The sequence below is a fragment of the Etheostoma cragini genome, chromosome 4 (assembly GCF_013103735.1).
Source record: "Etheostoma cragini isolate CJK2018 chromosome 4, CSU_Ecrag_1.0, whole genome shotgun sequence".
In the NCBI taxonomy this organism is placed as follows: domain Eukaryota; kingdom Metazoa; phylum Chordata; class Actinopteri; order Perciformes; family Percidae; genus Etheostoma; species Etheostoma cragini.
The window spans coordinates 22,938,305-22,954,739 of record NC_048410.1 but is presented as its reverse complement, the minus strand read 5'-3'; the positions used below and the strand labels follow the sequence as shown (position 1 = coordinate 22,954,739).

At 42.2% G+C, this 16,435-nt stretch overlaps 1 protein-coding gene across 2 annotated transcripts in view; it reads right to left on the bottom strand.

The window, feature by feature from the left end:
• LOC117943208 (membrane-associated guanylate kinase, WW and PDZ domain-containing protein 3) overlaps window positions 1-16,435 on the bottom strand; it is a 130,360-nt gene that overhangs the window by 38,361 nt on the left and 75,564 nt on the right. For both annotated transcript variants that reach the window (XM_034869184.1, XM_034869183.1), the window contains exons 2-3: window positions 10,831-10,947; window positions 2,866-2,985 (exon numbers count right to left, since the gene is read on the bottom strand). In XM_034869184.1, the coding sequence (XP_034725075.1) occupies window positions 2,866-2,985; window positions 10,831-10,947 (237 nt within the window). The remainder of the gene's footprint in view (window positions 1-2,865; window positions 2,986-10,830; window positions 10,948-16,435) is intronic.

Sequence of the window (16,435 nt, the reverse complement as noted above, 5' to 3'; positions counted from 1 at the left end):
ACACACACACACACACACACACACACACACACACACACACACACACACACAGGAAGCTACTCTCAGACTTAAGGCTCTTTCTCACTGAATGAATATTTGACTTTATCTTTTAATTCTCCATCCTATAGGAAACACAAGATGCAGCTGAATGGGGAACGAGAGAATGGTGCAGAGAAGGTGCACCTCAAGCATTTCCAAAAATCCCCTCCCATTTCAAAGCAGCCTGGATTTGCGGTAAGAAAGAATGAGCTTAACGAGAGAGAAAGACCATCATGTTATTGCTCTAATCGTTGTGCAATGTGAGAGAAATCCTCCGTTACAATCCCCTCATGACACAAATACACTCCGACCGTCTGACTTCCCAAGACCTCTCAGCGCAGGGCAAGTACTTATGCTCCATTCTAGTATAAGGTGTTAGAAATGGTAAATACTTGGCCATTCAGCTGTTTGCCAAGCTGAAATATCCCTCCTTGTGTAAACTTCTTACTGGAAAGAACATGACTGGGCTTGACTACTAGTTTACTGCAGGTGGAATTGAACATTCATACATCTTTTGGGAAGAGTGGAGAGAGTAGAAGGGGGGTGGGTTACTTTAAATAGCTCTAAACACAAAATTGGTTTTGGATGCCTGTGATGAGCCAAAGCCTGTCTGTGAGAGGAGAGAGGGTGGGAAAATAAAGAGGCTGGTACATTTGAGTGATTTACATAAGGTGCTACAGCTACTTGCATTCTCACACTCTTTTGTGTGAATAGCTATTGTACACAGACATGCTGGTAGAGACACATGAGGACACAGAAGGAAGTGTAACCAATGAACTGACGAATAAAGAATGTATGCTTGCATTACACAGACATGCAAAATACCAACAGCAACCCGACGGCCGGCCGTTGGCAGGAAAGGCCGTCGGGCTGATCAGTCGGCTCCCTTCTGCCCGAGTCGGTCCAAAAAGTGCCTCGTGGCACATTGAAGCGATGCCGACTTGAGTGCTCGTTCTGCGCATGCGAGAGACCGTAAAACGTCTCCATTACAGCAGGCGGCGCTAATCTGTATTGTCAGGCAAAAAATTAAAATCCGGAAATGTCGGGACATCTCTCTAGACCTAGTAAACACAGAGCAGCTGTCGTCAGTCAGTTTTCATCAGAGAGTGTTGATAGTAGTTAAAAAGGATCGTTGTTGTCATTACTCGCTGAACGGATGAAAATACGATGGCTAGTAATAAGAAGAAACTGGCTCGTGCAGTGATCTGCTAGTTAAGGAATAGCACTCCACCAATCAGACAGGTCATCGAGTCCGACGGCCCACTGGCTGGTCAAATCGGCCAAAATGAACGCCGACAGCTCCCCCGACTGGCGACGGTACGGAACACACTGAACAGATCGTCAGACAGCCGATAATCGGGTCGGTGTGTCAACGCCTTAATACAACCTATTGAAGTGTTTCATAAATAAGCAGAGATGGCAAAAGTACTCACTGCCCGTACCCGTAAAAAATAATCTGGTAAAAGTTGAAATACTGACTTAACTTATTTACTCAAGTAAAAGTAACCAAGTACAGGCTTAGAAATTTACTTAAAGTATAAAAGTAACAGTAGCCTTGTGAATGACTAAGCTACCTGGACCAGACAGATGTTACTGCTAGAGAGCACGCTGAGAAACTACAGTGGACATGGAGAAAAGGCTCTTTATGCCATTGATCACATTTTACATGGCTGTCTGCCAGTGGCCTAAAACATAAAGCCTATTTATATTGACAGAGACTGGGACTCCAGAGGTTGATAAGATTCTGACCGAGAAGCAAGACATGATTTCAAGTGTGATTTTGTGAGAAGTCTGTGTATGTTCCCATCCAATTAGATTCAATTTGGTATTGGTAACTCTAGTGAAATTATTTTAAACTTAGTGAGGACTTGATTAGGACTGGATTTAAAGCTGATTCTGGTTAAAACACAGAGGGAGACGACTTCTCTCTGTCGATGCTTCATTACAATCAAGCATTAACATGGGCGTGGGGAGCTCTGCTATGGCTGTGTGTGTGTATGTGGTAATACAATAAATAAAGAACATTGTATAGGCTACCATACACAATACATAGGAATCAAATATGCTACTAAATAATAACAATAAACCCACTATTACTTACATTATCTTAATGAGCAAGGACGTTCAACAATCGCCATTGTATCGAATCAACAGCTAGGTGTAACCTAGGTAACAACAGGTGCTACCTAGCTAACAGGGGAAGAACGCAAACAAGCTAACTTGGCTACTAAAGGCTACCTTTTCTTACTTTTCACTATTCACTGTAAAGCTCACTAACTGCAATACAATGAGAAATCAACACCTGTATATAACTGTCATCGTCTGCTGATTGTTTCTGGGTCTAAAAGGCTGGCTGGCAAAACGTTCTATCTTTGGTAAATGTAAGGTTTATTTTAATCCCTTCTGACAAAAAAAAAAGCTAACCCTCGAACTGATTTGTCCAGTATTTCCTCTTAAATTAAATATAAAGTCTACCTACTTTTTCACTCAGTGGCCCGTTTCACACACAGTGTGGAGGAACTGCACAGTGGAGTTCATCTGAAGTGCTGTGGGTATCGCTGCTAATCTGACTGTCACTTCCAACGCGTCTTTAATCCTGTTTCACTGATCAATACATTTCGTCCTGCTTGTCACATTTCACTAAGGCAGGCGGTAAGTCATAATAACTGTGAATATCGAGCTGACTACACTGACTCCATTATAAAGAGATGTCAGTGGGAATCGTGTCCATATATGCATGCCGACACACAGGCTAGCACACCACACACACACACACACACACACACACACACACACAGGTTTCTCATTTTTAACACTGACACCTACCATCATAGGTCCCACTCTCCAGTAGAAGTCCACTCTCCTCCAGGATCCTGAAGTCTCCAACACTGATAAAGTTGTAGTCCACTCCTGGCACCTCTGTGTCTCGAGGCAGCCGTGTGGTGCCTGGAATACCAAAAAAAGGAAAATGTTGACATGTAACGTGTTTAAGGTAAGAGGCATAAGTGCTTTGTGTTAATGACGTTACATCCTGCCATGTTTTCTGAAAGCACTATGGCTGTATTTTGCTTTGTTGTGTGAAAGTGAGTTGAGATGTGTGTTCTGTGTATTCGACACATTGTGCCTCCTGTCTCACAGCGTAAGGTGGCTGCAACTTTAACAGGATACATTTTTGAGAAACTTTTAACTGACATTCCTTGCTTACAATTCAGAGCATCCAGTATCCAGTTCTTAGCAGTGTTTTTGTGATCCAAATCGCTTTGAACTGCAGCCCATTTCTCAAAAGGGTGGATATCTTATTTTGGAATGAAACCCCCCAAAAAGACATTAATGCCACCCTGTGAAAGATGGATAATTGATGCCAGGCCTGCGGTGGTATTCATATAATCCTTCATGAGTATCTGCAGCTTCTGCTAACAAATTATTATTGTGACGCTTAATGTGTGTACAAGCTAACGCTGAAACAAAAGAAAGCAGCCGAGTAAAAAGGGGATGTGAAATATGATGGAAGCAAAGGGTTGTATAAGCACCTGGAGTGGTTTAGGTCAGCGTCAATGCAAAGGACACGAGGCCATTCTGAGAGCTCCCGTGGTGAAGCCACAATCTACTCCAAAACTGATAGCTTTTCCCAGGATGAATATCCGTGAGGCAGAAATGGACACCAAATGATTACATTAGTGTGAAGATTATGTAAACCATATTCCATGAATAAATAAGTAGAACTGGGTTCCTACTGCACTCCAGGCTAATTAGGTGGCGTGTCATCAAACTTCCAGTCCATAGAAATAACCTCAGCTGAACTGGAGGCAGGACAGCAGTTATTTATTGCATGGGAGGCTGAACAAAGCACACAGCATGAAGCAATCATCAGCGCTACATTCCATGGCAATCTCTGTCACCGAAATTTACTGTCGCCCATGGTTATGGAGCGGACTCATTCATTCACTTGGCCCAGTAAATCCTTTTCAGGGTTGCGGAGAGGACAGTGGGGTTGAGGGCAGGAGGAAGGCGGAGAAACACCAGCGCAGGCCACCAGTCCATCTAACACAGACAGTCATTTGCTTTCAGAAAAACAGGCGCGTTACAATTTCATATCAACCTGACTCCCGCGTCAGAGGAAATCAGAGTACACCGAGGAGCCCTGCAGCAGCACGAGGAGGAGATACAAACAGATCCAAACGCCACGCAGAAGCCAGGGATGTCTTTCTGTGAGATGAGTCAGACGCAGACTGTGTCTCATGATCACTTTAATGAGCACTCTTTCACACGTAAGTAACTTGATCCTCAGTAAACAGTGACAAACAGCAGCTGTGTTTTGTTTTATTGATTATACATTAATGAAATGTGCTAATCTGTTCGATGACAATATAAAATATGTTGCACCAAAACCTTAAATAGCATATTCTGATTTAATGATGCTGCATGGGATCTCATTGAAATATGTTGTTGCATTTCCTAAGTGGATTCCTTGACACTCGCTGACGCTGCGCTTATTAGCAGTGAAGTACAGATTGTGGTGGCCCTATTGAGTAACTTTATGTTGCAGTTCCTTTTGTTTTACCGCTCTTTTATTTTTTCGCCAACAGGACTGTGACAGCTCACTGCGCCCCTGAGGAGTGAAAACCCAGTTTGAAAAAGAAAGAAATAACCATTAGAGAAGCTTCCTCCCAGAGTGGGGCTTGATAACACACTTTGTGTACACACAAGCAGTTGACACTGCATCGAGAGTGAGAAGGCCAGCCTTTCCCGCCTCTCATTACCAACTTGTTTGCCTGCCCAAGTTGGCTTTGGTCACTCAAAATTGTCCCCTGTAGCCCAATTACTTGAGCCACAGTTATGTACCTGCCAAGGATGTCCCGACCCCGAGACATCAGCCTGGAAGTCACACCGATATACACCATCACCCTCCAATCGGGGATCAGTCGCTCACAATATAATGAGGGCTTGTTGGGCTTTGAGGGCACATCCGACTGAAAGCGTTAAATCTTTTATAGCAGAACTACGGTATGCCCATAACATTCTATCATACTTTCCTTTTCAATACAGGCGTTGGATCTGCGTTACTAATAACAAAATGCTCAGTGTATGTTGAACAAGGTGCAGTCGATACACTGCAGTTAGTAAAACCAGAAAAGAGAGGAATGTGGAAATAGAGTGGATTTATCAAAGACTTTCTGTCAGAATAAAAGGTTATACACAGCATTAATTACCACATCCAGGAAATGTACAGTATATGCATTGCTAGGAAAGGAAAGCATGTTACAGTAGTAGGAATATTTTGACATTTTGGGAAATACACTCCAACTCTTGTGTACAGAAAATATGTAGCTACAGCCTGCATCCGGTGTGCTCAGCTTAGCGTAAAGACTGCAAACAGGACAATATCTGCACTAATAAGCATGTTGTAACGTATCTTGTTTGTTTTAATCGTGCAAAAAGGCCAGTTCAGAGTTGTCGCTGTTTGCCCAGTAACCTCACACTGACAACATGTAAGTCACTCTGTGCTCTGCCAAGAAATAACCCGGTTCTATGTTTCTAGTCTTTATGCTAGGCTAAGCAATACGGCTGCTGGCTGTAGCTTTGTACCCAGGAGAGACAGAAATGTGAACATCGATCCTCTCATCTAACTCTTGGCATGAAAACAAATAAGCCCTTTTCCCAAAATGTCAAACTATGACTTTAATTTCATGACCATGCACAATGATCAAAGCCATGTGTTTATGTGTGTGTGTTTATCCCGGACTGAAACTAATTGTGTCTTTAGTCTTGCAGGTCTAACAGCTGTGCACTGCTGAGACCTATTTTTTATTTATTTTTTAAACCTTGTGGACTGAGAGGATGTCACTATGGGAACATCAGAGGTAGTCAGTCAGAAATGGCAGCCCATAAATTTAACATGGCGATGCTGTGCATAGTTTTATGTTGGTGGTTCTTAAGAAAAAAAGATGGCTTAGGGCTTGGCTGTTGAAACGGCGAGTAAGAAAGAATGAACAAGAGAGGAAAGAGGATCATTACAAAGCCAAAGTCTTCTTGTCTTTGTGTGTTTGCTCTTAGGATACTGAAGCAAGCGCTCTCATATGGCCTAATCGGATGTTTTCACGTTGTAAAATAAAGTGTAGCTTTTAACATTTAACAAGAAATGCAAAACTTCAACCTTCTACCATTATTTTTTATCGTAAAATATGATAATAATCAACTGAGGAGAGGGAGAAGAAGGAGCATTCATATTCTCCTGAAATGGTTGCATCTCATCAGGCAGAAAGGTCACAGCTATGTGTCCATGACATGTACCAACTCGTCTGTCCTGCATTTCTGTCCATGTGTGCGTGCGCCAGTGTAGTGCGTTTGTGTGTGTGTGTGTGTGTGTGTGTGTATGAGTAAGAAGGCGAGTTTGAGCGAGATCAAAATCTTCCTCTCTGATCTCAGCGTGGAGTCAAGGGACTGCTCGGGACCTTGAGCTCTCCGTCCTCTTAGAAAAAATCCTCCTTCTTTTGTCCTCTCAAGAGCTCCTGGGAGCCTCCTCCAGCGTTTTCATAAGAATCCTAAATAGGATGAAGCCCATCCCGAGACCCAGTAAAGGAGTCTTAGGGATTTACCACACACAGCTTGCTCTCTTTCTCTCCCTGCTCCTCACGTTTCTCTCCTATCCCTCCATCACAGACCACACTCACTCTTTTATCTGAACATATCAGCTTTCATAACTGGCCTAACAGTAGAAACAATTTCATTATGGCACCAAGTAACCCTGTTGTGTTGGTCGGACACACAAACAAGACAGCACAGATCTGCTGCGGTTGTATGAGGGTGAAGCAGTGTGGCTGGTAGTTAAGTAAAGTGGACCGGTGGCCTGGTCACAAACCTCCTCTATAATCCTCCTGCCGTCTGCCTGGCTGCCACACACATTTTAGGTATAAATCCACCCTATGCTTATTTATGATCAATTTGTGATGATCAGCACATTAAAAAGAACTGTAGGGATTTCCCACATTGGTAAATTTCAGTGCCAAAGAGATGAGGAGTCCGGCACGTACAGCATGTTCAGAGGGTGACGCTGTGAGAGAAAGACAACTGCAGTAGGAGCAGGGGATAGACGGTGAGTTTGGGGAATTTGGGAGAAAAAGCATCAGAAAATCCTCAACTAACGCCTGCATTGCACTGTGGTCCACTGGGGTTAACGTCAGTTAGTTGGCTGCTAGTCTCACTTTGCCAGACCTTAATCCTCCACAGTGCTGCGGAACAGGGTCTGGCCAGTCCACACATAATTCAGGGATGAGAGAAAAACATGATCTGGTTTATTGGCATTTCTTTAAACCAATCACAACCATCATGGGCGGGCAGAGCCACCGTGCCGCTGCAAAATAGCCTTGTTTTGTTGGTACAAGAGTACGAAAAAGTCAGATTGGACAGATAGTCCAGCTAGCTGTCTGAGTCTACCCTACAGAGATCTGAGGAGCAGCTAGCCATAGTCCTCAGAAATCCACCAGAGGTTAGAATGCTACAACAAAGTAAGCAGAAGATAACTGACATCCGACCAAAAGGATAAAATCTGGCGGAACTGCAGATGGCACCGGAGCAATCCCAGAAGTGGAACATCGTGGATATAGACTAGTTGTTTGCAGAAGTGTAATACAAAACAGACCAGGAAATGCATGTAGAGATTTACATTTGTATGAACAATTCCTGAGCAAGGGGCCCCAACACTGAATTAATGCTCCTAAATAAAGTCAGAATTGAATGAATATCATAAATAGTACAGAGGTAATCTATGTATACTGTATATTAATGTAACTAAAGGCAGGGCTCAATCTGGAACCCACAACTACTCTGAAACAGGTCAAATCTATGAGTGGACCTTCTGAACCCTTGGGTTGTCTTCCCGTCAAAATTCGAAATCAACACTTTTGTTGCTTGCAATTTATTGCTTTTCTATTTTTTTTTTAACCTTTTCTCACATTTTCCCCCTTTTTTCAACACTTTTGATGCTAGTTTCAATGCTCAACACTATGTAACACTAACTTATTAACTTCAGTTTTACAGTAATTTTTGGAATTTATGGTCAATAAACCTAATTTCTAGGAAATCATTCCTAATGTTTGAGTTAGAAAAGCAGAAATTAGGAAATATTTAAACTAAAATTAAAGGAATGTATGTTGATTGATAATCACAGTCTGGAATATGTCAACTTTTACTCAATACTATGTAGAAACCACTTCAATCTTTTTCTCCAAATGCATAAGACACCCCAAAATGAATGAAAGTAGAGATTTGTACTTGACAAAGAGCATTGAGTGGAATCAATCATGTTATTTGGGGTGGTTAAAAATAACATTGATATAAGAAAACAGGCCAATTTGACACGAGGACAACATGAGGGTTAATGCACCAGATTTTGGGATGTGAATCACTGTAGCTTAGATGTTTAATTCAAACATCTTTCAAACATCAGAACTGCACATGTACTGTATATGTTCATTATTACGGTGGTCAATACAATTAGAAATGCTTTTTGAAATTTTCATCTATTTTTGTACTTGCTGTCTAATCAAAATCACATCATCAATATGAAAACCGGAAAGCAACACTGACTGAATCCATTTTTTCTTTAAAGGCTGACAAGGGTAATTGAAACAGAGAAAGAGTGAAAGTGAAGCAGAGAGGGTGAAGGATGGGGGACTGAAAGCGAGCGAGTGAATGATGGAGGTGCCGTCGCTGTGCGAGTCCTGGTCTCTTGCTCATTAAGACAGTAATTCAAGCCGGGGATTAGAGAGTCAGACTTATGTAGCGAGCCCACTGGCTCCTGATGATGAATGGTGGTCGCGGGCCATGAAAACATCAACGGCCGGCACTATTGTACGTGAAAAGAAAAAAATAGAAAGCCATGTGTGCAGTAGTAGTTAAGGTCAGTGTGTATCAGGTGAATATGGATGACAGAAAGCAGAGCAGGTTGTGGAGGAAAATGCAGGTTGTCCTTGAAACTAAAAATCACTGATATGATGAGTTTAGTAGAAAACCCCGATGAGGTTTGTAACTGACCTGAGAAGAGAGATTCAATAACAATTCATGTTGAACCAAACAGCTCAGCTCAGAACGTGACTGACAGCTACATGAAATAAAGAGGGACAGTGAGTGAAGGAAGGAAACAGACATGGAAGGGAAGAAGAAGGAAAAGTAAAAGTGCAGGAGAGGGGTAAGAAAGATATCCCTCAGATATTAAATAAAGATGAAATGTAAGCAGCTTGCTTCCTAAAAGTGTTACACTTGTGCATCAGAGTCACCTCTGAACAAGCCGGGGAGCGACCTCCAGCCCTCGGGGAGCAGAGAGCAGAGATGCTGCATGTTTGTGACAGTGCTGCGCCTGAGAGTCTGTCATCGCCTAAGGAGCAGTCGCTCTGCATGGGACTAAAACCTTGACTCCACTCAATTACGGCGCTCCTCTGAGCAGACTCAGTCTACAACAGGACGTGGGAAATATTTAAGGCCCCAAATATCTGTTTCGAACATCACCGCTGTTTCCGGATTACAGAGACTGCGTCATAGTCACGTCTCCTGTTGATGCAATTTCCCTGCCACATGTCATCTGGAGCTTTACAAATGGAGTGCAGTATCTAAGCCGGCATCGGCAGACGGTATCAGAGATGAGACGCCTCCAATTTGTGTTAGCTATTCAGCTATTTATAATAAATGGAATAAAAATGAACCAGCCTTTTTATGCTGATAATCATCCCCTTTTGTGTATAAATGGAGTATAAATTACCAGAGCAGCAGACAGATGCTGTTTACTTGAAAGAAAAAGTCTTTCCAGGAAAATTTAATTTGGTGGCATTTTCATCATTGTGGCAAATAACCTGCTTTTCTGCAACCCACGCAAACCCTAATCAGGATATTAATTTGCTTTAAACAGCCGCGTCACTCTAATTTTGGCAGTCGTCATGCTTTCATTTGAAAGATTACAATATTCAAGCTCATAAAACCCAAACCCAAGAAAATACAGGAGCATCAGGCTGTGATGTGAAATGTGTTTTGGAAAGTGACAGCTATTTTTATTTTTGCCTGCTTGGTCAATTTAAAAATAGTTAAAAAACACTCCAAATACATTTCATGGAGCAATTCTACATATAAGATCAGCAGCTGTTTTGCAATTTTAAATGATAATTTTTTGCAATTAATGGACATTTCCATTAGAATTACTGTTACTCTGAAAGCATATGCAGCGACTGTTCTTTGCAGTGGTTCTTGGCAGTCTGCAGGACCAGTCTCTTTATTTATCGCTCCATTACTGATTTTGGTGATGGCCAAACTGAGCTGAATGTCAGCGAGGGAAAGCAGAGCAGAAGAGCGAAAACACAGGTTTATTTTTGGAAAGATTGTGGCTTTGATCAGTGTGATGACACGGCACAGAAGTAAATAAGTTAGGTTAGAGAGATGTCCTTGGTCGGGTTGCTATGGTGACATTGAAGTCTGTGTGTTTTGTAAAGTGTGTGACAGAGAGCTGTGAAAGGATGAAAATGTGTGAGTGCAAGCATGAGAGTGCGGTTTGTGTATGAAGTCCATAGCGTACTAGAACGAGAACACATTAACGCTGCTTCCAGTGGGTTGCGTATCCAGCTGTGTGATGCATATCCAGCTGTGTGATGCATACAAAACATCCGCAGATGTTCAGATAAAAGCACATATGCACTAGAAAGTAGGTTACGCTGTACATTAATGGCTTGCTTTGTGCTCGCGGGTGCTTTTGTGTGTAGTAAATGAGTGTTACGTATGCAGTCCAGTACAGTATACAGGGGTACTTACAGGGGATGGTGCGTAGGTAGAGGTTGTCCCGTATGATTTGTTGGAGCTTGTGGTCCAGCGAGCCCTTCTGAAACTGCAGGCTGAGGTAGTGGCGCAGGTCCGTGTTCAATACTTTTCCTGCAAAAACAGAGGAAGAAGGGGTCAATACAAACATGGCCGTGCTCGCTCTGAAGGGTTTACGTCTAAAAGAAAATCCATCCAAGTGGCGTGTACCCTTACAAAGTGATCAATACCACAGAACCAGATCATGCTGTTTTTCTACTTGACAAAACGGTTAACATTTTAGAGCAGAGATGTTGCATTTACAGGTTTTTTTCTTCTTTTTTTTATACAGATATTGAGTGCTTAATAAGATTCCCCCCTAAGGGATTGGACCAAATTTATTTAGATTTATACTCTTAAGCACCTGCTTGATTGGATGAGATAAAACTAATACAACTCTCTCAAAGCCTTTCGGATGAAGTCAAAAGTCACAGTTTTCACTCATACTTGCATTATTATCCACAGGATTATACATCCAGTATACGCCCCTAGGTATAGTATGGTTGACCCCCTTTTCTGTCTAGCTGAGAGATTAAATCCTCTTTGATTCACCTTTTCATTCCAGTTTGATCACTGAGGGGAGATTGTAGCTGAGGAGGAGGATGAAGGTTAACCCGATTTTTAAACTCTGATCTCTTCTGTTGAATGGAGAGAGTGTATAAGAGGGGTAACAGAGGGATATTTGGCCCGGAAACAAAGGGAGCACAATGCCACACTAGACTATTTTTTCGGAATATTTTTGCATACTCAGTGAAGACAGCTTGTTAAAAATGCCGAGAACAAACTGAACTGGAACTGCCTTCGTTCATTTGAAGCAACAAATCTGAAATCCAAACTGCTGAGTGACAGATGATGAATGCCACACGCTTGACTGCCTTTACAGTTTCAAGTAATCTTACACGCAAGCCTCAAAAACTTTTAGGCAAAGATGCGCAATGCCACAACCTCAAAAGTGAGGCGCCAGTAAGATTTTAATAAGAAAAATCTGAAAACGTTTCGCCTTTGCTCGCAACTCCTAAAAGCCTTTGTAAAAACAAAGCAAGTTCATGCAAAGTTTGAGGCAGAAGAAGACTTTTTTTCCTCTGAAAGAACACGATGAGGAGTTTGGAAAACAGAAAGAAATCTTCCGTGTCTGCCTGCCCTCAGCTTCAGAGTCAGCCTCATCTTTTGACAGACGGGGGAGAGCAGGCTTTAAAACAGTTTGACTACAGAGAAGTAATCAATTTTTTTCCCCATTTCTGTCCCTTATTCTGTCTCCGTCTCTATTTCCCTCTCTGTTGCGCGCACAGACCAAACGCCGCTCTGCATTACTCCTCTCTGCATTGCTATGAATACTAATCAGGAGGACTAAAGATGGGATCTTGCTACTGTAGACATAGTGTACTTGCTAACAGAGAGGGAAGATGTACTTAACTATGGAGGGGAGGATCCAATAATACTGCGCTCTGGGAATATTTCAGCAAGCTTTATAGCATCTTCCTTTCCAACACGAACCAGCCTTTAATGTGACACCACAGAGATCCTCTGTTTTTGTGTACAGAACGTACTCTCACACATATTTTGGAGTTTGCTGTTGACTCACATCAAAATGCCCCTAATGTTCACAGGCCTCGCTGCCATCTGACGCCGTTTTAGGAGCAATCATCCCGGCGGGCCTGGCTTTTCAGAATAAAGGTTGCACATTCTCGGTCTGCCTCTCCAAAGAGGGCTGCATCACAGCTGGTCTAGCAGACAAACAGACTGAGACTGGGGAGCCAAGGTCCAATCTGGCAACTTCATCTCAAAACTGTCCCAGATTATGTTTTTTTTTGTTTAAAATCAGCTCACACACAAGGGCATGGAAATGGAACAACAAACTGCATGTGCTCCATATGCTTTCAGCTAGAGACGAAGCATCCAAGGGAGGATTCAACAAAATTAGCTTCAAAAATTGCCTCGTCAAAACATTTGGACATGGACCAAACATGTGGCATGTCAACTAGCATGTCAGTGATGTTCAGCGTGTGTCTGTTGTCAATATTTCAACAGCAAGCCCATCAAAGATAGGTGCACTGTGGATAGGATCTTTACACGAGTGAAAGCTCTTGTTCTTGAATGGATGCAGATTCGTGCCTAATATGAGGTAGACAACTCAGAAAATAGTCAGATATTAACACCTGCCATGCTAGCTGATGACATTTCGAAATTGCATCTCCTGAAGGGCTTGGATAATACGTTTTCTTTTTGAATGTGTTTTTAATTCCAATGTCTTGGTTCCAACTCTTTCCTTGAGAAGTCTTAGAATAGGTATTTCTTCAATTCAATTCAATTTTATTTATAGTATCAATTCATAACAAGAGTTATCTCAAGACACTATACAGATAGACCACACTCCAGAATTTACAAGGACCCAACAGTTCTAGTAGTTTCCTCCAGAGCAAGCAACAGTGCGACAGTGGCGAGGAAAAACTTTCTTTTAGGCAGAAACCTCGGTCAGACCCAGGCTCTTGGTAGGCGGTGTCTGACGGGCCGGTTGGGGTTGGAATGAAGAGTGGCAATAACAAAAATAGACAAAAATGTGTAGTCTGTAGCAGTTCTTTGTAGTAGTTTGCGGCATAGCAGGACGCTGTGCGGCATTACAAGGCACAGCAGGACATAGCAGGGCACTGCAGTGTAGCAGTAGAACATGGCATCACAGAACACTCCTGAAATGCAAGGATTTTCTTTTTGTTTCCCGTTGTCTTCTCCAAGAGCTCTAGCTGGGTCAGGAGCTCATTGATGTGGTGGGCCTGCAATTAAGACTTTGCGTGTAATATCGGGCTTACAAATACACTTGACTCTACTCGTTTTGATCTTTCGCCGTCTCAACATCTCCCTGAGCACGAGCCAATCACACCAAATATTACTCTACACATTGAACCCTTAATTGCACGCTAAACCCGTGTGCATCTGTGAAGATGAAACTCTCTCTTTGATGATGAAAGTATTCAATGCGTCTCCGTAACTCACACATGCCACGACCTTTAGCAGCCAACGGGCCTCATCAGCAGTAGATGTTTGTGGCTGTACAGTAGAGCTACAGTGCCAGGTGTGTCACCGCAAGACAGTAGAGCAAAGATGCTCGTTTACACTTCATTGGATAAAATTAAAGAAAAAAGAAACATGCACACACATACAGTAGACACACAAACATTGCTCTGATCTGTTCATTGCGGTACAAGTACAGCGTTACAGCTCGGGTCTGTGGGGCTTCCTGGGTCCTGTCAGAGACTGTTAACAGTGAGGCTGTCCAACATTCCTCCTCCCCACAGATAACACCGCTATTGTAGCAGGCCTCGTTTTTTTGTGAGGGGGGACTCAATGGGCTCTATTGTGCCCCATCGACCACCCACTCACTTGTAAGTTACCTCCCTACAGCCGGCTCGGAAGATGAGCATACAATCAATCAACATTTAGTATGAAGAAAACAATAAGGTAATGTCTCGTTTCTGTCACATTCTGATTTAAAATCCTGTAAGTTGTCTCTCTTTTCTCAACCTTCACTGTCTTTTTTATTTCACTATGAATGCAGTCATTGTGATGGCAGAAAATTGTCTCTAATTTATTTTGTGTGTTATGTCATGAGCTGTATTCTGAGGCTTCCTCCAAATTGGATCAGATTAGTCTATAATCAAACAACTGGTTCACTTTAAATGAAGCTGTTGCTTCACACTCATCAAAAGATCATCTGCTCCCCTCCGCTAACTTGTCATTTTTGTCGTGAAGCGACGACAGGAGACGCGTCATAAAAGAGCAAGGTCACCCATGGGAACCCGTGAGCACCGTGCTGCCAGCTCACACGGCATCCGCAGCACTCTTCTCCTCAAAAACTGGAGAGAAATGATCTGCAGTGATGGAGGCAGCGCCTGGCACCCTTAGTGAAGCAACAGACTGTTAACATCGTCACTTAGACCAACACCTCACTCAGAAGCCACAGAATTAGATTAACACTCCAAGCTCAAGACATAACTCTCTCTCGCACACAAGCACATGTCAAGCAGCTGTTTGAAGAGACTTGTTCTGTGAATGTTGGAAAAACGCACTCATTTACTTTGTGAAAATGATTATGTAAGATCCGAAGAGTGAAAACACATCACGTCATTTTTTTGAACTAAAGTACTGAGATCACCGTAAGCGATAAATAAAGGAAAACAATCCGCCATCAGTCGTATTAGTGATGTTCATTTTATTCCCTGATATAATTCATGATGTGTTGAAGTTTTATTTTCGGGTGTTGCTCCAACTTTTCCGTATATTTGCCTCAATTACTTCTTAAACTTGCTGTGTTTTCTAAATTTCCTTCTTTTTTTTTAATTTGCTGCTGTCTATTACGTTTAGGTTTTAAATTTGTAATATTACTTTTTCTCATAGGTGCAAATCAATGTATTGTTTTCATCTAAAATGCACATTCTGAACAAGTATTTCATTTCGATGTAATCAGAAGTGCAAGTGCAAAACTGAATAAAAACAAACCCACACCAGTCTTAAAGGAATAGTTGAACATTTTGCTTTCTTGCTGGGAGTTAAATGAGATGATAGATATAATCTACAACACCTACAAAAAAATATTAGATAGTATAAATCTAACTGTATACTGTTAGGTTTATACAAATAATTACATGTAAAGGAAAGAAGAAATGCTGTGGTTTTACATTCTATTTCTTGGCCTGTAAAAGGCTTCCTTCCTGTTTCCAGTCTTTATGCTAAGCTAAGCTAACCGTTTGCTGGCTGTACTTTCAGACATGAGAGCGGCATCAATCTTCTAAACTCCCTCTCGGCAGGAAAACACAGCCTAGGAGCACAGCTGTGCATGGACAATTATTGAATCCTCTTGACGGGCCTTTTTTTCCAACACAGTGAAATGTGAGCAAAAACCTGCTTTCCATTGCGACATTTCAGTCTGAGGCACACTCCCTAAGGCAAGGGGGACGTCTGCAGGGAGGTCATTATCTCTGGTGTTTAAGAGTCTTCTGAGATGTCATCAGAACTGGAGCTGTTCCGGGAACACCTTTCTCAGTGCACAAGGTCATCTCATAGAGAGACTAAAGGCAGGAATTGTACACATTTCGTCAAAAGACATTTGAAAAGTCACAGGGTGCATGTGTGCCTGGAATGTAGACGCAAAAGACTGCAATCTCTGTCTCTCATATGCATTAGACTGAACACCTTCCTTTCTTTTCTCTCTATAATAGATACCCATGGGACTTCCAGACACTTGCAGCATTGCAACATACAGTATGCTTTTATCCACACATCTCTGCTGTGTAACGAGTGGATCATTTCTAGGTGGAGGAAAAGGGAAAATATGCTTTAGGCAAAAACACAACTTGGTTAGGATTTGAGAAATATCCTGGGCTGGGTTACATAACTATGATTATGGTGGTTGTTAAAGGAAACAAAATGTTGGCTGTGAGAAGCCAAGTAGTCTCTGTTTAATGTTTGGTTACCATCCAACCACCCTACCTTTTGCCTTTACAGACTATGTGGCTCCATGGCAACTTCACAAATTGTAAATCACAACCCTTCCTTCCTTGTTCCGATGGAC